Source organism: Drosophila busckii, chromosome 3R (assembly GCF_011750605.1).
Source record: "Drosophila busckii strain San Diego stock center, stock number 13000-0081.31 chromosome 3R, ASM1175060v1, whole genome shotgun sequence".
NCBI lineage: Eukaryota > Metazoa > Arthropoda > Insecta > Diptera > Drosophilidae > Drosophila > Drosophila busckii.
Window position 1 is genome coordinate 7,671,909 of NC_046607.1, and position 22,688 is coordinate 7,694,596.

The 22,688-nt window shown below is 39.0% G+C and overlaps 2 protein-coding genes and 2 non-coding genes across 5 annotated transcripts; 1 reads left to right on the forward strand and 3 right to left on the reverse strand.

The window, feature by feature from the left end:
• Positions 1–22,463, reverse strand: LOC108603639 (protein Skeletor, isoforms B/C). 2 transcript variants are annotated; one of them, XM_017992600.1, is made up of 14 exons: positions 21,625–22,463; positions 12,009–12,085; positions 11,788–11,939; positions 3,831–3,942; positions 2,702–2,835; positions 2,561–2,645; positions 2,302–2,502; positions 2,156–2,176; positions 1,742–2,066; positions 1,462–1,676; positions 1,137–1,408; positions 951–1,081; positions 733–896; positions 1–674 (listed from the first exon to the last, which is right to left on the reverse strand). In XM_017992600.1, exons 1-14 carry the CDS (start codon positions 21,839–21,841, stop codon positions 510–512), a joined length of 2,271 nt encoding a protein of 756 aa, XP_017848089.1. In that variant the 5' UTR covers positions 21,842–22,463; the 3' UTR covers positions 1–509. The 2 variants fall into 2 exon arrangements, with proteins under 2 accessions (XP_017848089.1, XP_017848090.1); XM_017992601.1 differs by lacking the exon at positions 2,156–2,176.
• Positions 9,690–10,434, forward strand: LOC108603641. Its single transcript, XM_017992602.1, has one exon. It carries the CDS (start codon positions 9,795–9,797, stop codon positions 10,401–10,403), a length of 609 nt encoding a protein of 202 aa, XP_017848091.1. The 5' UTR covers positions 9,690–9,794; the 3' UTR covers positions 10,404–10,434.
• On the reverse strand, positions 15,785–15,949 carry LOC117134874. Its single transcript, XR_004458888.1, has one exon. It is a non-coding gene; the product is annotated as a U1 spliceosomal RNA (small nuclear RNA).
• LOC117134885 lies at positions 18,163–18,327 on the reverse strand. The gene has a single exon (XR_004458899.1). It is a non-coding gene; the product is annotated as a U1 spliceosomal RNA (small nuclear RNA).
• Positions 22,464–22,688: the final 225 nt, after the last annotated feature.

Here is a 22,688-nt window from a genome sequence, read left to right on the forward strand (position 1 = left end):
TTAAAATTTTATGTTTGCGCACATTTCAATTTATTGTCGCGTTTATTTATTGTCGGCTTACATATACATCGAACCGTAATTTAATTTTAAAGTATGTAAGTAGTAGTTGTTGCTAGCAAAAATTACAAGTGTATATGTATCTATATATGCAGTAAATTTAAAGTTTTTGTAAACCAACTGGCATACACACACATTAGTACATGTAAAAAATGTAGATAGACTATCCATATGCATAAATTTACAAAGAGTTTGCCTTCGCTGCGACCTTAGAGTACCCACGCCTCAACAGTTTTACACCTTAAAAATAATGCTGAAGATATGTTTTCCTTTTCATTCGATATAAGCCTGCTTGCTTGCATTTTACACACAGTTCAGAAGCTTCAGCAATGCCATGCCTAATTGAAAGTGAGTAAATTCGTTTGAAAAACTTTGTAGTGAAATGTGAAAGTTGCTGGCATTGCTCAAGTGCTGGCAATTTGAAAATTTCCAGTTAAATCAATTGAATGCTATCAGGCAAGCAAAGTGCCAGCAAGTCGAGAATGCGTTGCAACCAGGCTAAGAACTGTGGCAAGCAAGTAGAGCAACAGCGTCGAGCGATTGAGGCTGACAGCACTGGCTCCGGCACCGGCGTCCACCACGTGAATCTTCCAGCCCAAAGTGTTGTGGGTGAAGCACTGTTGATAACACAAAGTTAGTTAAGAGTTTAAAGTGTTTAAAGCTTAAACTAAATACTTGATAGTAGAGCAAGTCGGGTGCGTTTAGTGGCACTGTCCAATTCATATACCCAGGCTCGCCATCCTCGCAGTTGAACACCAGCGTGTCCTTGAATTCTTCAAAGGTTTCAATCTCCGACGAACGATCCACAGTGCGATGCTCCCACTCGCAATAGCGACCCACTAAAGAAAACAGAATTATTAAGTAGCTAGAGTTAGTTAATTAAAGCTACTTACAGCCCGTGGGTATAGCATTGCCATCGCTATCGAAGTCCACGCCAGCATAAGCTTTCTGATTGCGTGCCTCCAGCCCCGCCTTTTGGCCCAAGCCGCCCTCAGGTGAATCGGTGATATATAGCGGATGATATCTGTAGAGCAAAATATAGTACGAATGTTTATAACTTGCAGCTGCAATTTGCTTACCTAGCGGGCTGCGCGGGATCGTTGCCGCCCTCGATAATAAACTCATAGGTGTTGCCACGCTCCACAGTTATCTCCGGTATGAGCTGATCGTTCAGATACCAGGCAATGCCCCAGCTGGGCGTGCCCGTTATAGCCGAATAGCCACGCTTGCCGCCAGTGGGACCAATGCTTGCTCTGAACTTGGTGACGCCCTGAATCTTGCGCGTGGGCCAAGGCCTGGGACCGCTCTCGTCCTTCACTTCGTACAGCGAATTCTTGCAGGAGTGATCGTTCTGCAGGGCAAAGCAATTAACTTGGGTTTTCTAGTCAAGCTTGGAGCACTTACGCGCTTGGAGAAATTGATGCGTATATCATCGGGATTATGATCGCTGGCGGTGTGGGCATGCGCGTTGGCCTCCTTGCGTGCATTGAGCGGACCCACAGCGGCTATGATTGAGACCTCACGATCTATGGGAATGGGCACATCGTAGATGGCTTCATTGGTCTGCAGCAGGCGCTTGTAGCGCACACTGGTGACGCCGCTCTTGCGATCTCCGCTCACTGGAAATGGCAATGCTCCAATAGAATTTCTTGATTAAAACACTTCTAAGTGCAAAGCCACCCACCTACGATGACGTCATTGCGTGCGCCAATGCGCTCATCGGGGCAAACACCGCGCTGACCATCGCACTGCGACAGATCGGAAATGAAATAGTCCTCGGCACGAAACACGCGCGCATTGGTGTCATAGAAAGCCACAACGACATCTGATTGCGCCATTTGGGCGCGTCCATTGGCGCCAGAGAGTCCAAAGGACATGTACTGCTCCTCGGTAATGCGTCCAAACAGTTCGATCTGCAAGTATTCGCCCTGCAGCTCCCACTTGACCTGCAGCCTGTTGGGCAGTATCTCGCGGCAATTGGAGTAGACGGGACGCGGCGTTGTGGTTGTCTGTAAATAGGCAAAGAGTATGAGCATGGACGTAGCTGTCGACTGGCGACGGTGTGCAGCATGCAGCATGAACTAGAACTAGTACTCACGGGTGTGTACCACCATGAAGGCTAATGCGGGCGCGCGTTTAAGTTAAAGAGATATACAAGTATGAGTTATGGCAATGAGTTATGGCTTCGGTACGATTGTTGTATAGGCTTAGGGCTAAGAAACTGAACTGAAACTGATGGCTTACCGTTATCTTGGTCTGACCCAAAGCAGGCGGCACATCCAGATCTTTGGGTATGAAAACATGCCCGAAGTTATGACGATACTCCACGCACCACACGGCCAGCCAATCAATATCGTAGACAGTCAAGCTGCCCGGCAATTGAATCTCTATGTCCTCGCCCTGATAGCCGCGCAGCGGCTCCAGCGAACCAATCTCATTGGGCACCTGGTGGACAATGGGCATTGAAATAAGTGCAGTCAGTAATTTGTGCTGTCAAACTCACCTTAACGCCTCGCAAATCGGGCTCGCTGCCATTGCCCACCCAGAAGTAAGCATCGGGTCCAGCGCCATCGTAATGCAAATTGGGACTGCGTATTAATTGAGTCAGTTGGTTAATTATAAAGTTTATAACTTGTGCGCTTACATGTAAAATGTTTTGGCATCCAGCACGCTGATGTTGCTTGAGCGCAGGCCATGGGCCAGACGCTTGAATTCGGGCAGCACTCGTGGCTTGGGCACATCCAGATTGGCGGGTATGAAGACATCACCGAAGTCCACCTGTCAATAAATTAAATAAAGTTGCATTCAGACCAGATTGTATTAATTATTTGTAAAAACAAATTTTTGCCGTTGCATTATAAACATATATAAATGCAATTGTATATAAGCCGCTTTGTATATAAACGTAAAATAGCCGGGGGAGTGGGCTCCATCAAATATTGGACATGCGCGCGCAGAACTCCACAAAAAACTCAACTCGCAATACATACAAACAAACATACCCCCAATTGTTGTGTGTATGCGTGTACTATACGTGTATGTGTGTGTGTGTGTCTGTGTGTGTGTCAGCCCCCAAGAACTTTTTTGGCTGTCAGTCAATGGAAATGGAGAAACAGAGAGCGCGCGTAGCACAGTGAAACGTTTAAATGTGGCACCCTGTATAATCATGCTGTGTGTGTGTGTAAGAGTTTGTAAACTCTGTATGTGTCTGTGTGTGTTTATGTAGAAATGTTTGTGTGTGTATATGCAACCACTTGAGTTAATCAAAAATGTCTGCTGTAATTTATTTTACTATGGCGGCCATCTTTTACTCACACACACACACACACACACACCTACACACACATAAATGCAGCATTTAACGCTGGAGTTTTGATAGTAAATTTGCAGCTTTTATTTTAAAATGCAATTTTAAGTACAAATAATTTCACTACGCTTTGCTCATTATATTTTTATGCTTGTATATATATTTTTGTATATAATGCATTTGGGGTGCGGTCACGCTGTCTTGCCTGCAATTTTTCTATGCTGCAATGTAATTAAAAGTTGCCTAAAAAAGATTCTAATGAAAACAAACTTTACAGTTGGCTGACAGAAAAAAAATCAATGCGCAAAACTTTGCTCATAGCGTAGCTTAAAAAAGAAAATATTTCTTTTTAAATTAGAAAAAAATGTAATAACAAAACGCTTTACTAAATATCTAAAGCACATAAATCTTTAAACGTGGCGCGTGCCGCGTTTTCTACTTTTTTTTTGTTTGCCATTAGCCTTACCGTAAAGCGTCTGCACCACACTGACAGCCATCGAATGTCCTTAATCCTTTTGCCCATGGGTAAACGCAGTATGATGTCCGTATTGTTGTGCGCCGACAGAACGGGCGGATCTCTGTGTGCGAGTAGAAGAAGAAGAATAGAATGTGCAAGAGTTTAGTAAATTGTCTGCACTAAAATGTTAAGAATGCCTTTGGCCCAGCTATGTACATACATATGGCCAGATATTGGCTCTCAGCTTGGCAGTCTAAAGTGCGCTTAAGCAGCGCCTATTTAAAGTCCTTAAAGGCTCTGACACATATATAAATACTCTACACTCTTGTCTTCTCTTTTGGCTGGCCATTGTCCATTGTGCTGGTGCTGCTGCTGCTTTGTTCCTTGGCCTCGGGGGCACGACTTCGACCCAGTATTGGTCAAACAGTGCACGCCTCCAATTTGCACTGTCAATATTGACGGGCAGCTGTAGTTACAGTGTCATTAAAATTAAAGCGAAATCGCCCAGAAAATGCAACACTATCAACTCTGATAGTGGATAATGCACTTTGTTGCCCTCACAGCATTCCATTCATTATTCCTCTCACGACAAGCTCCATGACGCTTTTTATCCAATTAACACGCACAACACTTACAGCCACACACACATATACATATGTTTGTCTATATATGTTGTTACACACCAAAAAATTTAAACTGCACTACTCTAAAAAAAAGCAACCATTAAAATTGCAAACTTGGTTTTTGCGTTCGCATAATTCATTTTGGCTCTGACGAAGATTTATGGCTAATGCAACGTTGCGACTCGCAGCTCATGTGCACTACAGTTCCCCCTTCTGATTACACACACACACACACACACACACATACATTTATATAAACGTGTATGAATTAATGAATGAATTCGTTAACTCGCTAGCATTATATACATACTTCTCCATAAGTGGTAAATATCATTTATTTTGTCTAGTGAACTTTAATACATCGACGATTGAACAAGTATTTATTTAAGTTTATTCACGTATAAGCACTATAGCTACCATAGTTTTGAATATATAAACTAGCGTTTTGGTTGGTTGTTAAATTTGAATTATAAAACTGATCGGAAATAAATACAGTAGCTATTAAGCTATTAAAACCAGCCTAATAATTTGTCTAATAATAAAGTTCCTGACTCGATTTTCATTTAATGCTAGTCTTTATCTTTATTGCTATTGTGTTTTTGTCTGTTAATATTCACCTCAACAACAATTTAAATGTTTTAAAAACAAGCGCGCAGTTATCTTCTATGTTTAGTTAATCGCTGCTCTCTATATAGAACAAAACTGTCAATTCGATTGGCTCAAAGACTTGTAGTCAATACGCTAAGAATTGTGGGCATTGATAGTGTTTTTTTTATTAAATTATATTTTGATAAAGACCCGAAATTATAAGTTACAAAACAAACTTTAGCTGCTTTATCTCTGGCAAAAAAAATTCATTGAGCTGTAGCTAGCCACAAATAATCTGTTGGGCCTCTAGATAATTTGTAGTTCTTATAGATGACCAGAACTAGACTAGACTCAACTAACTACAAAAACCAATTAGCTTTTAACTTAATGAATAGTAGAGCATAGAGCCTTAGCTAGTACCAGCTTGCTTTTAATAATAAATTTTTTGCTCTTTTTGCTCTTATTATCAACTGCTTATGCTGCTAACAATGCATTCTTCGATGACTTTGATGTCGCTGGTGCTCTAACAAAAGCATTCTGCGCTTATTATGCAGCGTCTTTGCATTTTGCTTGTTGTCTAAGCATATTTTTAATTTGCCATTTCAAGCAATCAGTGGAAAATGCATAATGCTCAATAAGCTGAGGCGAATAAATGAAGCTACTATATTGTGACTTTATAATCAGCTTGAGTTGCCAAGAGAACGAGAGCATATTATAGTAAATAGAAGAGGCAAAGATAGTTGAGGGTCTGTCAGTCAGTCCATCAGTCAGTCATGCAGTGTAACAAGTGTCGGCTAGGCCACAAATCGACATTAGACATGGCTAAGCACTTAATTTACACCCTTGAAACGACGTTGACAGCTTCGTCGCAAGTTGCAGATTTGGCGTTGACCTTTAATGAGCCCAAAACAAATTGAATGGCTCTCTATATACATATGTGTGTGTCTGTGTGTGTGAGTGTTTGTCAACAGCGCAACGAATCTTTATATCTCTAAGATACATTCATTCTCATTTTGTCGGCCTGTCAGCATAGACAGCCAAGCAGCACTTCAAATCGCTGTTTGCTTTTGACTTTTGTTTTCTTATTGCAAATACATAGCAAGTTTGCTTGTGTGTGTGTGTGTGAGTTACTTTATTTGATTTGTTGGGCCTGCTGTGTGTGCGGGTTTTCGAGATTTGGACTCATTGATGCACTCAGCACACACACACACACACACACACACAGCCAAATCCATAAGCATTTATCGATTTTCGTGCCAAACAGTTTTGTTTGCTTTTTGCTCCCATCCGCCTCCCAAAGCACAATTAGTTTGAAATCCTCAACAAACTGCGTGTATATTCAACAAAAGTTCAGTGGGTCAATCTTTAGCTTTAGCCAGACACAGACACAGCTCTCTACCTATAACAAAAGCATACGCAACTTGTTGCTGTTGCGGTTGCTGTTTACAATTGCTTGCTTTGCAAAATCCTAAAAGGAAAAAATGCAAACACCCAATAAATTTTCATTCAGCTATGCTGCATAGCAATAAAACCAGCTCAGTCAGCAGACACTCATAGTAAACAGAAAAAATTTCCATACCAGCCAGCCAGTCACTCCCCCAAATTAAAGATATACATACCTACTTTGTCTGTCTATCTGTCTCTATCTCTGTCTTTGTCTGTGTGAGTGTTTACTGAAAATTATTTTGAATGCTTAATTTGTTGTATGAGCGGACGCATGTCCATGTCATAAACAGCATGACAATAACAATAACAAACCCACAGCCTCACAGCTGAGTCCTGCTCAGGCAATTTAATTTATATGAAAATTATTAGGCATGAATTTTGAATTTTGTTAATGCACTGGGCGGTTAGCAAATATATAAACCGTATAAAAAATATGTATGTAATAATATTCATATTTATGTAGTAAATACAAGGGCGGGTCGATTTGTTCTAGTGAATAAATAAAGTAAAATGCGTCTACCAAATTAGAAATCTTCAAAGAATTTTTAAAACATTGCACTCATAAGTTTTAGACGCTTAGTTCCTTGGTAAGATACTTTTAATTTCAGAGTTATTACGAAAAAAATTAGATTTTTGGCAACATTGTTTTAACAAATTGAAAATTAAATATGTATTTATCATAATTTATTTTTATTTATAAAATTCCCTTTAATAAAAAAAATTAGAGTGAGATTGAAAATAATAATTGAAATAAAAAATCTGTTGTAATTTAGTTTTATTTATAAATTTCGGTATTGATATGATAAAAATTAAAATCCCTAATATAAAAAATATAAATATTAATTAATATTGGTTGGCTCAAGACACAAAATTTTTCAATTCGAATACTCCTGCATTGGATTTACTGTGGCATTTAACTTTTGCCAGCAACCTGACAGCAACAGGCATAACTACTTGAGTCTGAGCTTGAGCTGCTCTCCCCTTTTAGGCTTTGGCTCCCTTTCGACGGAATTCAGCAACTTTTTGTCGCTTAATTAAGTTAAAGCCATTGCAGGCGCGCATAAAGCATTTCTCGTGTTGCGGCTGCGTTGTCAACGTTGATTAACATTAACACTGAATGAATGATGGCATGACGTGCTGGGACAGGTTCCAAAAGCGAGGGGTGGGAGTGAAGTGGGAGCTACAGCTTCAGCGCTCTGTTGTACACAAAACTAAAACTTCGCTTTGCCACTTTGCATGCAACACATTTTAATGGGATCAGCATAAATCAGCATCAACAGTAGCAGCGGCGGCGAGAGTAGATGATGATGATGGGATTGGTGGGGTTGTAAGGTATTGAGCGTGCATTTGCTGTAAATGCAAATGAGCAACTGCCAGCGGGCGTCGATGGCTGCGTCCACGTCAGCGTCGGCGTCATGGCAACGGGGCGTTAATCAGCAGAGCGTCGCTGCTGCTGTCGCTTTTATGCTGCTCAAAATAAAAATTCTAATTTAATTACTTATGCTCGATGCATCCATTGTGACATACACACAAAAGAGCGCGCGCGCAAGAGCGAAATAGCGAGCGAGAGTGTATGAGTGTCTAAACGAGCGTAAATACAAAAGCCAAGTGAGCAGCAATGTCAGCAGCAGCAGCAGCGCAGCAGCAGCAGGAATATGCAGCTGTAATTAAAGCTGATGTGACCGTCGAATATTGAAGTCTAAACTGCGCTTAGTCGTAGTGCGGACAAGTTGCCAATCAGTGTGCAACTATCTAAAACATTAAATGTAATCAAAGCGCACAAATGTATGCTACACTTGGCAGTTAATGAACGGCGCCACATAATGTAGCAATCATCAGCTATAACTTCCAGCTAACCCACACCCCACCAACATACATATGCATATTGAAGAAACTGCACACGCTCTGTGTCTGTGTGTGCGTGTCTGTGTCTGTGTGAGCTTGTGGCCTGGGTAATGTGTATGTCTGAAAGCGTAAAAGCGTGCAATTGAGCTAGAGCGTCGCTCTCGTGTCGCTCAACCCCAACACAATCAGATTCACTGGGCTGAGGCATGCCACTGTTGTACATTGAACTAATAAAGCTCGGCACGTGGCATCAACAATGAAACGCATTAAAGTCGATTACAATATGAAGTTGCTGTTGCTGCTGCTGCTGCTGCTGCTGCTGAGCCGAAGCTTGCGGCTCTGAGGGTGGTGGGCGACTGCCTTTGAATTGACACGATGTGCCCATATACACGTCATCAAGCAACAGTGCTAACAGCTAACAGCAAAACAACAACACGCGCAACATTGGCATATATCAATTCGAGTGAAAAGCTTGCTGGTGTGGCAAGTAACAGCTATGTTTACTTCAAAGACTACGCGCATCAAGTTTGTTTAGGCAAATCATTGAAAATCACATTCAACTGAGCGCATGTTGTGTATTTTTTACACTGAAAAACATCAAGATACAGCATAAGCTGTAAATATAAGCTATGTATACAGTAGAGTGTACTCTTATTGTTAGTTAGAATTCTGTTTGTAAACGATCTTGAATGAATGATCAAGCAGTAAAATTATATTTTTAAATTTGTTAAAATGTTTCATGTGAAAAGAAACTTCATCAAACTACATTGATATATACAATAAATATTTCAATATAGTATAGTACATTGAAAAGCTCTTACTCAGTCATAAGATAAAATGTAACAAAAATGTTTTTTTTAGCCAAAAATTAAATCAAATATAAATAGGATTATTTTTGAATTATTTTTTGCCAACTAAATATAACATTTGTTAACGAATTTAATGCAATTGTATATACTTATATACTAAACTTGGATTAATATTTATTAAACTAATACTTAGATAATAAAAAGTGTAAATGGGTATCTTAAAATTGAGCAAAAAAGAGTCTAAGAAGGCGTCTCTCACTTTATTCAAAGTTAATATTCCTGATAATGAAAACTAACTGACTCTATTGGACGTTGTACGTTTGTCTATCCGTATATATTTATAAAACAGTCTGTATGCTGATCTTATATGTACATAAGTTGCTGCTTTCTAGTCAAAGTGTATGTAACCGTTTAGCTGCTTGCCTTTTATTCATGACTAATTATTCTAGAGCTAACTGGATTAGGACGAAAAACATTCCAATGCACTTTTCACTTCTACGCTGATTATTTAATACATGTGATGTATATTTTGTTGTTATGCCACTTTGAGTTTCATATCAAAATTTTCTTGTTTTTAAAACATTTTAAATTTCCTAATTGGTCTTCACATGTACTAGGCTATTTGAGATTGTTCCGATTCACATTACAGAAAATTCGTTACAATGAGAAAGTGGAAAAATACATTCGAGAAATTAGTCAAAGAGCATTTTAAGGATCAGCGGAAAGTGGATCGATTGAAACGCAAGTTACATCAGCTAATGGAACGACATACACAGTTGGATCTGTTTGTGGATGTTACGCAGCAAAAGAACAGTTATTGGAAACGCAGAAAATTGGCCGCCCAACTTCTTTCGCGGCTTGAAAGAATTGAACGCGCCAGAAAGGGGAAGCTTGCACCAGAAACAAAAAGTAAACTGCAAAAACTACGCAAGCATATTCCAAACACTTCCTTAAAGTCCCGTATTAAGCTAATGGAACTTGTGTCATGTAAACCCAATTTCGAGGGATACTCCAAATCGAGCAACATTTCCATTCGCCGTTGGGGACCAAAAAAAATGCAACAGCTAATGCATCAGGTACTTGAAAATGAGCACAAATTGGAGAGTACGAATGCTGAGATCATGACATTCATAAGTGATATAGGCGAGATGCTGGCCAGTCTGAATGCTCTAAAACATACCAAAGCAAAGGCCAACTTGGAGCCGTTTGTGGAGCGCAGAAATCGTTTCAAAGCCATTGCAACAAGGCACCAAAATATTTATGTCAATTGATACCAAGATAATTCATTTATTAATAATTAGTCTACTTATATATACATACATATATATGTATATATAGCATTAATATGTGTATTTATATATGTATATGTATTATAATATAACATAATAACTAAAAATAATAAGGTAATGCAATTATTCAGTTAATGATTTGCAGCTAAGTTTTGTATAAACTTGGGAAACTAATTTATAAATATATTATAATGTATTTGATATTTTGCTCAGTGTATTGTTAAGCACACGTGCCAATATGTTATTTGTGTTATTTTTTCATGCGCTAAACGTGACATTGCAACAGGAATGACATTGGCATGCCACAGGGGCAGGGACGGCGCTGCCATCGAATGAAATCTGCTAGATACTGATGCTTGACGCTTATTTCAGGGGCACACGATTAACCGTCAGCTGGAGTGTTAGCTGGGCACTTTGCCTTAACCTTAGCATGGGATTAGGCTGGCAAGTTGCTTAAGTGAAAATGATAATGAAATATATAGCAGCTAATGGCGAATGACGAATGTCGAAGGGCTAAGCACGCAAATGACGACAAATTGTTGCAGCGATTAGCTACTGGGGCATGCAACCGCTCAGCGGCAGCTTAGTGCGTTCAAGTGGCCGCCCAGAAAGCCCCGAAACAAAAACTAGAAACAGTAAACAGTAAACGTTACGAATGAGCTAAGAAGCAAGCAAGGTAAATAAAAATACACACAAACTATGCTATAGTATTATATATAGTAGTGCGGCTTAACCTTGCGCTTGTGAAAGTCTAACCAGCCCCCCACCACCCCCAGAGCTCAACCGCCCCAACGTTCCACACATTGCTCTTTGCTTTACAGCATGCACTTGTGGCTGTGGCTTTTATTGCTTGTTGTTGTTATTGTTGTAGCCAAAGCATGCACATATGTATGTGTCAGGATATATATGCATGTGTGTGTGTGTGTTTGTGTTTGTGTTTGTATGTGTGACCGCAGATCTAACGTAAAGAAATAAATGAGTTTTTCGCATTAGAAGGCAACGAAGCGACAACAGCGTCAGCTAACAACAACAGCAACAACCACAACAGCAACAACCACAACAACAACAACCACAATCACCAACAACAACAGCAGCAACAATAAAGCATTAAAGCGAACGGAACGAAGGCTCTCTCGCCTTCCCAAGATGAAAAATGTTTTTTAATTTTTAAAAGTGGTTTCATTGTCAACCGTGCGTAACGTAAAATCAGCAAGGATACACATACACACATGCACACACTTCTCTCCAGTTCTTCTTCTTGGGGAAATGGGCTCGTTGCGCTCGAGTAGCCGGCATCCAATAAAAAGCAAAGTGTGGACTCGAAATTTTGTGCAGATTTCGCTGCATTTGTAATGCGTCTACTTACACGCCGTTATATTCCTCCGGATAGGGTATAATGTAGCCCTCGGGCGACGGCCGCGGCGTCTTGCCCACCCAGAAGTAGGCATCCGGTCCGGTGCCGTCGTAGGCAAAGGATTTGACAAACAGCGTGGACTCGTCCACGGCATAGATGGAGCCCTAGAAAATAGAGTTTAGAGACTTTAGTTTGGGCAAGTTACTTATTGTACACACTGTGTGCCGGCCTACCTTAATGCCGTGCGCAAAGTTCGTAAACTGTCCGATGAAGCGGCCGTAGTACGGCTCCGGCGGTGCACGTCCGGCAGCTGCAAAGAGTACAAAAAGCGTAGTTAAGTATTGAGAGCTTGAGAGTTTGCTTGCTGGTAATGTAATCCATGCAGAAAGTTTGGCATGCAACTGACAAGTTGCAGCACACACAAAGTGAAAGAGAGAGGAGCAAGCTGAGGGGGTTTTATGGTATTCATAATCCTAAGACTTTGTAGTTTCAATGGACTAAAACAAAACGCAACACAGCTTCCTTACAAATTAATCCGCTTCCACAAAAGTTTGCAACTCGTTTCTTTACCTCTGCTAACTACAAATTTTTGTTGCTCCTGATGAGCTGCATGACGTTTGAGCGCCAAGCATAACAAATAATGATGTATCTGTCTGTCTGTCTGTCTCTCTGTCTGTCTTGCTTGCTTGATAATGATGCTGCCTGCGACGCTCTGTTTGCAATCCGCTTGACAAGTCCTTGGGGAGTTGTAGTTGGCAAGAAACCCCTGTGCTCTGACTTTGCCATGAAATTGATTGAAAGCCATGAAATGTATTGAAATTCAATGCTAAGCCAAAACGGGGTAGCGACTAGCAAAGGCATTGGGGAATTTTGAATAAATATTCAAAAAATACTCGAATCAAAAGCAGTTCCATGTAGGCAAATTCTAAAAAGTTCCTTTGTAGGCTTAGGCACGCTGCTTCGTTTGGCGTATTTAAATGTTTCGTCTATTTGATAAACCATTGAAATTAGCAACCAAAAGCTATCAACTTAGTAAGCCTCAATCAGCACGTTTTAAAATAATTAATTGTCCTATACAAAGTGCTTTAAAAATTGAAAATAATAATATCAAATTATTTCTTTTAAACAAAAAACAGGATAGAAATACAAATTATCTGAATAAGTGAATGATAATTAACTGAATTTCATAATTTTTCAACAAGCCTTTGACAAGGCTAACTGCTCCCCGGAATCTAATCTAATTTTCATTCATTTAAATACACATCGCTTTATAATTGCCAAATAATAAATAAATATATGTAAATCCAAGTTCAATGGTCGTGATTACTGGTCCTTAATATTAATCTACATTTTGTATTTAAATATCATAAGCAAGGACATTCCTTGCCTTTACTCAGTTTCGATCTTAAGTAGGAAAGCTTTGATATGAAATAAATGCGCGAATGCTTGTTTAATAAATTTGTTGTTTTAGATTAAACCATTTTACTATACAAATCAAATTGTTTGTTCATATTATGTTCAATGATTTATAATACAGCTTATAAAATTTAGCACAAATGCTTATTTTGCAACGAAATAGCTTTTCGGCTTAAAATTATTCAAAGAGACGCATAATCTTCTCAGTTTGAAACTCAATTATGCTGCTATGAAATATTAATGCAGCCGAGAGCTTTGCAGTCATAAGTGGCGACTATGGTTAGCACTGTCTCTAGGCAATGGTCCTTGATGTATTGTCTCAATTGTGTTTGCTATGAAAAGCAATTTTCATCTGGCAGGCACCTCAGCAATTGATTTCTCGGGTATTCCCCAGAATGTCTCAATAGCTGGTAGCCAAGCCAACGTCGACGTCGGTGTCGGCGTCACAGTCAATGACCAATACCAATACAAAGTAACAAAAAGTATGCTTTGAACGCACACACACAGACAGACACACACACACACACACACACACACACACACACACAACGTAATATGCATTAAGTCTACTAATGCGTGCATTAATCTCAGAAGATTGGGTCCCAGTCCGCAAATATGCAGCACGTGTCCTTACGTGCTCGAGGATATTTGCACAATATGATGATGTTCATGATGATGACGAGACGATGACAAGCGTGCCAGCCACCGTTTTACCAAACGTAGTTATGGCTATCGTTGTAGCTGTTGCTATTGCTATTGCTGTGGCTGTGTCTGTGGCTGTTGCTATTGCCATTGGTACTGCCAACAGCCTAGTTACAATATATTCACATAAGACTTGAAGTGCTGGGCAGGGAAGGGTGTTGGATGCTTCGCCGCTGGCTGTCAGGCACTCTCAGACGTCAATGCTCTCTTGTTGTTGTTAATAATGTTTTGAGCAACGCAACGGATGGGCGCTGACAGAAGCGAAACGCACAGCATGCCAAACAAATAACAGTCCAACGGCAGCGTCCAAGCGAGCTCTCTATCTATCTTTCTGCCCCACTGGCAACTGACTGTTGGCAGTGATAAGATTTTTCAGCATCAGATAAAACTGTTACCCAGGCATTGTCAGGCCAACACGCAACGAACTGATGACACATTTTTCTACGAATGAAATTTAAAAGAAAGTAATGCGCTGCTTAAAGTACAAAACTTTATGAATTGCTGTTGAGTTGAAGTTCAGTAATCACATTTAAGCTGCAGTGCGCAGACAGCTTAGGGCTAAGTCCACTAAATTAACTGGTAACCAGGGATATCATGTATATCCTCCAAATGGGTAGCAGCAGCAGTGTCATCAACACTTTCAAGTACATAAAATTCACTCAAAGGGTTGCATAATCATAGCGCATCCTCCCTCAGCAAGTGCGTTTAAGCAAATGAATTGTTACAGGGTAGACCGCTCCACCTCCACCTCCACCCTTCTACCCTTCAAGACTCTACTCTACTCCCAACTGTCTTTCTGCTGACGAGCCGTAACCAAAGGCAACCACAGCGTACTTTCCCGCATACATATAAAAACATATAAGCGGATTTTAGCTATCGATTCAATGGCAGCATCATTCTTTTATCTGCAAAACGAAAGAGAGAGCGAGCGAGCTTAAAAGTAATTTAATAAGCACAAGCGCACAACAGCAGACAATTAAAACCCTAATTAGTTGTAGTGAAGCGAGATCATATATTTTACATTTTGACTCAGTTTGATAATCACAATAGCTACATTTAATTATTACATTTATCTTAAGTGCAACTATTGATATTAGAATATTAATTGTAAAGCGCGTATATTTAATATTTTGCCGCCTTGTATACGCAAAGTTGTAAAACTATTAGACGAACTATTAGACAAACATTAGTTGTTGGAGAAAGAGTAATTTTATAATTTCCAACTTGTGTCGATGATCGAGCTGAAGCCAAAATGTAACTGAACTATACCTTACATTTTTAAAATAAGTTATATTAATTTAATTTTTAATATTAATCAAGCAATTTGCAGATATTCTTCCTGGCTATAGTTATAAAACTGACGACCATAAGACTCTAATATAGAAATTGCACTAGCTCAACACGAAAGAGCCTTCAGCTCTTGAATTTTAGCTTACAAAGTAAACTTGATCGTAAGAAACGACAAAGATATCGCCAAATATTTAAAGGCGTAAGCCTGAACTTTCTTAAATTATAATATTATGTATAATCAATAAATACATATCATATTCTATTGAAGTTGGGAACACTACAAATACATTTTCAACATACATATGTACACTGGAAACACTCAGAGAAAATTTTTGCATTGAGTAAAATATACTCAAACAGTTAGAGGCCACTGATAGGCTGCAGCATTCCAATAGTCGGAAAGTATTTTAATATATTCTACTTTCATTTAACATTATATAATATATAACTTTATAGACCCTATCTGATTTTTTAACTGCTTACACATTTCGGATGCATCAATACACCGATTGTGTTCATTACTGATTACGATAATAAGTAATAGTTTATTTTAATACTACTTTTAGACTTTCACTATATTTAATTAGATTTATTATTTAATGTCGGGACGGCGCGAACGCCATTCCCGGCTACCAAAAATTACACGCACGAGTTATTCACATTAGGAATAATCGCAAAGGTCAACTCAGCCGAGGTGCAATGGCCAAGCCTCGCTCCGGAGGAACCGCCTTCGTGATCACGGTTAACCTCTACGCCAGGTAAGTATGCTTATCTCAGCTCGGCAAGGGAGTCTCATGCGAGCCTTTGCTAAAACTATTTGGGAATTTCTAGCAATTTCAGGTATGAAACAGAAATTTGCTTGAAAGTAGGCAACAGTTTAAAAAATTCACACAAGCTACTTAGTTCTATTGCTTTAGCTTAGCTAAGCGTTTTATATTCTTAATAAATGAAGTTATAAATACTGCACACTTTTTCCCCTGCTTATAATCTTCTTATTTATCGTATTTATTTCCTTCGTGCCACATCAAAGGAACAAATGATAATTAAATTCGCACTAATCTGCCCGTAATTTATTTTATCACATGCCCATCTTTCGACTTCGACTTTGACGTCGTCATCAACAACATTGCCGTGAACAGAGGGGGGTTCTGGATATTCGGCATGCACCACGTACCAAATTCCAAATCAAATTTTCATTTACTTGCCAAATAAACTCCCGGAAAGCAGGTTGCCCGCCCGTACACACCGCTCATCCCCCTCATTCCCCACAGCTGAAGCTAGCTGGCGGGTTCATTGGTTGGTCGTCCAACAACAGCAACATCATTAAAGCTTCAAAATATTCCTCCCCCAAGTATGTTGTTGTCTCTGCATTATTTCAGGGGGATGCTGCTGCTGCCGCTGGTTGTGTGTGTGTGTGTGTGTGTGCGTGTTTCGTGTGTGCATGGATGGCAAATCGAATAAAATTTAGCTGACTCAATAAAAATCAAAAAGCGTTAATGCTAACGATATGACTTTAACCTGAAACCGAGTAAATTGTTGCTTGTGTCAAAGCCAACCAACAAGGGTGTTTGTTGTTGTTGCTTTTGTTGTTGTTGTTGTTGTTGTTGTTCCATGCTCGCTTTAACTCGTGCGCGAGCTCGTGCTTTTGCTTTGGTTCGGCAGTGGGATGAATTTTGGGCGGAAAAGCGGCAGGATATGGCAACTGGAAGCAATATTGCACCGTAATCTGACAGCGACAATTTTCGGACTCTTTTCTTTTAGCACTTGCCTTCAGATTTGGCATCGAAGCGAAACGTTTTAATAAATGATGATAAATAAATAAGAAGCGCGAAAACGTTTTCCGAGCCAACGAAAAGACACCACAAAGCAGAAAAGCTAATGAACGACACTGTGTCGAATCGAAGCCCAAAATAAACCTAAAGCATAATAAATAAAATAATTGTTTAAAGCGGCATTTATTTAAATAGTGGACTTATATTATATTATATCTTGATTAAAGTATTATAATTTAATTTATGTATTATTTGTTCCTAATAGACAAGCATAACGATAGTTAAGCTATCTATAGTTATTCTATCAAAATATTGCTCATATAAATATATATATTATTACTGCTCTATTGATATTTGGCTAATAAATAATATGAATGAAATAAAAGGAGGAAATAATATTATTCATAGATATTCAGTACTTTCCGCAGTATTTTCAATCAATGCTCTATTTATAAAATAAAAATAAAAGTCTAAGCCAGAGGAGTCATGCAATTAAAATTAAAACAATTATTAAATTAAAAGATTAAAATGGCTTCCATTTTTTGTTTTTTAGTGAAAGGCTAAAACATTAAGAAAACAATAGTAGCTGCAATTTATTGATTAAAAACTGTAACAATAAATTTTGAAACTGTCTGGCTAATTAAAATGCATTACCAATGTTTTGCAACTGATTTATAAAATTAATAATTAGCAAAAGTGATCATTAAAGGCCACGAATCTCGCAATTAGTCTCAAACAGTACTGTATACATTTGAATTTGGAAATGCCAAGTTCGTTAAGCAAATGTTTTCAAAATCAAATTGTCACATAAATTGAATAACGCAGGTTTTTTTTAAATTTCTTTGTCGAATTCAAAAATGCCCTTTCCCCAGTTAAAAGTGACCTTCAAACTGTTTCTCTTTAGCAAAAAAAAAAAGTGAACACAATCTTTTGTGGAATCTTTGGATCATTGAACATTCATTACAAAATCATTGAAATACCGCCCACTGCAAAATAAATAAATTCAAAATAAATGCCACTAAAGGCGGTACTTGTTTTAAATACATTCTCCATTTAAATAAAATTTACAATGCTGCAAATGGGTATATTTTTATTTATATAGCAATAAATAAGTATAAGCACCCTTTTGCATACAATAGAACTTTATTTAATGACCAACCAGATTAACTTTTATTAGCAAACAAGTTAAGTTAAATTTATTATAAATGTCGGGACGGCGCGAACGCCATTCCCGGCTACCAAAAATTACACGCACGAGTTATTCACATTAGGAATAATCGCAAAGGTCAACTCAGCCGAGGTGCAATGGCCAAGCCTCGCTCCGGAGGAACCGCCTTGATGATCACGGTTAACCTCTACGCCAGGTAAGTATGCTTAAGTCCGCTCGACTAAGGGGTAAACAGCCTGAGCTAGCTAGAACTGTTTGGGAATTATGTTTGAGAGAATACAACTCCCATTGATATGCAATAATAAATATTCAGGTAGCCAACTCAGGTAAGCGAGTGAGTGCAGCTGCATTTGATTTTGTTTCAACGCTTTGCATTATATCAGCAATTTGTTTAACAAGTCTGGTAAGGGAATTAATCTTTGGTGTGCTTTCATCTCCAGTTGTAATCCAACACTCGTGGGAGATTTGTAAGCGACACGCTATGGATTTGAACGTAACCGCCGCCCAGCTCTCAACCACTTGTTCTCAGTAAGGGGCGTTGCCGCTGCCGCACAGTTGGAAGCCAGCGCAGCTCGCAGCTCGCATTTATATTTATTTCAATTTTATGACTTCATGTTGCCGAAAAACCAAACCACAAACGAAATGAAACTCAAATATGTACACAAAGTTTCAATGTGGTTGCGGATGGGTCATGGGGGGAGCGGGGGAGGCAAGGATGGTCTGACAGCTGGGGAGCTGCCAAAACAGCTAACACCATTCCGTATGGGAAGCAGCACAATTCGTAAATCCGGCATTGAGATTAGAAATTTTGCGCACAGCAACAAAATACAGAGCGAAAATCTAGTTTGCGCTGTGGCAAGCGGCATGAGACTGGGGCTGGTGCTGAGTCGGGCTTAAGTGAGATAAGGGCTGGGGCGTGGCGCATTAGCAGCCACGTAAAAGAGTCGCGCAGACGTTGCCATCTCTGTTGCGCGCATGAGTTGCACATAAAACTCTATGGTGGTTGCATATATATGTGCAATATGTCCAACAACAACAACAACAACAACAGGAACGAGCAGCGACCACAAGTCTTGCTTGACTGCACACGCTTCAGCTAATTTAATCTTTGCAAATTGCTCGACAATCTGCACGGCATTAGAACTACACACGTGAAAACTGATGCCACTCAGCGCCTCCAGCTGTGAGGCTGCTGTGAATTAGATTACATTGGCGCCCAGCGCTTATTAAACGACGTTGGCTGCCATAACGCGATAAGCTAACAGTCCGTCCTTGGCCACGATCAAAGGTCCGCCTTTGAAGCATTAACCAAGTTATATAATTAATATTACTTTTGTCGTACATCTAAAATGCCCTCTGCACCAAGACGCCTTCACTCAAAGCCACCAACGTATAAATTGTCAATATATATTTGATATATATATTGTAGTAAATGATCTGATAATTGACACTTGACTAATTTTAAGCTATTGTCTGCAAATTGCTGACATGTGCTGTTCAATGGAAATTGTATATATATAGAATATAACAATTCCAAGAAAGCAGTATGGCAGCAGAATGTGCTTACTTGGGTCTATTAAATGTAAAGGTCACTTATATTTTAAATCTTAAAAGACAAATGCCTAAAAGTATGCTTTAAAAAATGTTGCAATCAGAATATAAAAATCATTTTATAGCCACTACTTTAACTATTGAAAAGCAGAATATTAAATTCGCTAAATGTTCGCCTATGCGTAATAATTGCACGTGCAACTTTCAGTCAAATTTAAATGCACTTCAAAAAACAAAAAACCTGCTTAACGACTGTCATTTTACATGTACAGCACGCAGCATAGTTTGCTAATGGATTGCGAGACACCAATGAACTGGTCTTTATAGCTGCGTATACGTAATGCTTGGCTATGCACTCTGCTGCAGCTGAGTAGACACACTTTCATTTATTTTTTTGCCAAGTTAGCGTTGCCGCCTCATATTTGTGGCATGTTAATTAGCCAACGAGACGAACGACAACAGTCTGGCAATGGAATTGAGTTCAACAGCGACGTTTACTGCGCTTGCAGTACATTATAGGTAAAGCTTAATATTCGATCTGCACAGCAAAAAAAAAAAAACAGTCATAAATAAATATACAAATAAAAATGCAGACAACTTGCGCGTTTCAACTTTATCATCATCATCAGCTCAAACATATTTATAGCTAAGTTTTGACTTGACTGCAATTTAGGCACAACTTTTTTCTCTCAGTGTAGTGTTTGCTTTAAGCACAAAAGACTCGTGTTACATAAGCGTCAATGTGGGCCGACTGACCCAGCTGCCGCAGTCTTGTTCACAGTCAGCGCCAACAGCTCTTGATATGTAATTTTTTTCTTTTTTTTTTTGGGCTATGTGGGAGCTGGGAATTGTTCACTGTGCAGCGAGAAGCGTTAGCCCCAAGCACAAAGCGACATGTTGCCACAATAGTCGGCGTCAACCGGTTTGCCACATATATTACACCATTCGCTGTTTATTTTTTGGCAGTACTCGCACTGAGATATGAATGATTTAGTTTTGTGCTTTGCGGTTCATTGGCCGCCATGGCACAAATGCCTTTTACATAACAGGCACAGCATAAATTCATAAGTGGCAGTAATATGTTTAACATAAACCTATTGAAAGTGCTAAGCAATGCTTGAGATATCAGAGCAGTTGAGCTCGATTTACATGCGCTACATAGATAAGTTTATAGCCTCTTGTGTATAACTTTCAAACTTACAACGCATAATTTTTCAAAAAAAAAAAACCCTAGGCCTATACCATGTGAAACTTTTATTAGCTCTATTAACTTTTGTTTCTTTTGCGCAGTCTTTTGTTTGCTGCTGACCAGCAGTTCAATGAACCAAAGACTGTGGTTGTTGTTGGCCACGCCAATTATGCTAATAAGACCCACAAAATGATGTTAGGGTTATGGCAAAACAATAGACCATTCTTTGCTCTTACGCAAGCCCCCAAAACTTATATAAATGCTTCTCAGTCATCAGCAGCAGAGACAAACCCAAACAGTGTCAAGTTGAAAAGCAAATACAGTGTTGACAATTGTGCTAGTTAGCCATACACACTATATACATATATCATGATCAGTCAGCATGTAATTGGCCATGGTTTGCTAAATTACTTTCTTTGTTCATCAAGCATTACTTTACACGCAGTTAAGAGTGTCTCTCAATTAAATTTGTAATTGTCTTAAGCATCAACAACACCTCAATGCTGTGAGCTGTGCAAAATCAATTATTATAATTTTTAAAGCACCGCCAAACTATAAATTATATGACTCATCAATTATTATTGAATAAATTTGTAGCGTTCGGCATTTCGTCAAGTATTTTTTAATTGTGTTTGACAGCTTGCGAGTGTTTGAGAGGCCTTGAGGGGGAATTGACAGCGATTGGTAATTGCATATTGTTAAAATATTGCGTCGCAATTAAAGCGCTTAAATTGTTTACACTGATGTATTTTAAGACTCACCTTGACACTGCTGGCAATTGAGCAGGATTGCAACAACAACAACGGCAACAAATTGCAGCCATGTGCTGTTGTTTAATCCACGTGCTGTTATCCTTCTTCTCTGCATAGCTGCAATTGTTGTTGTTGTTCTTGCTGTTGTTGCTACTGTTGCTGGCCTTGCTTCTGATTGTCCCTGACGACGCGATTCTCTCCACTCTGATGCTGACGGCGTTTCCATGCCAAACAATTTTTGGCGGCGTTTTGTGACAAGTTTAATCAAGTCCAAATTATTTGGTAGAACTTGTTTAATTTGCCTTTTGTTGTTCTTCTACTTCTTGTTCTTCTTATTGTTGTTGTAGCTGGACATGCGCTTGCGTGGGCGTACTTGGTTAAAACAAAAAATGTCTCTTGGCAGGTGCTGCGGGCTTTTGACTTTTCAGGTGGGCTACTGTCTACTGCTTCGTTTTATTTTTTATATTTTTTCGTTTTTCAAATTAAGTTTGGTGGGTCTCTTCTTGTTGTCTTGGCGTGTTTGCTCTTCTATTTCAAGGTCCCCATATCGCAATTTACCAGGCTCCCAACAAACATTTTACATACAAACATTCATATGTACACAGTCGTTTTGGTATTGGTGCTGCGCGTTGGCATCTGTATCTTTGTTTGTGTGTATGCGTGTGTATTTGTGTGAGTGGGCTGGAGCTTTGCGTGTATTGGTATTTGTAAGTTGGGTCTACAAAATGGCGCAGAATTTTATTGTTTTAGCTGTAGCAGCACTTGTGTAAGTTTTCTTTTACCGTTATTTTTGTTATAACTATCTAATTGTAAAGGTTTTTGTTTTTATTATTATTATTTATATTTATTGTATTCGTTTCACTTAACAATTTCTTAGAGAAATTTTCTATATTATTGCACAATTTTCATAATATTTAATTATACAGTTGTAAAGTTATTTCATGATTTTTTCATATTCATGATATATAAATTATAAAAAATGTTTAAAACAAAAAGTTTTTGGGCTAGGCCCATTCGAATATATTTGTAATTCACGTACACGCACTTATATATTTTTATTATTGTCGCATTAA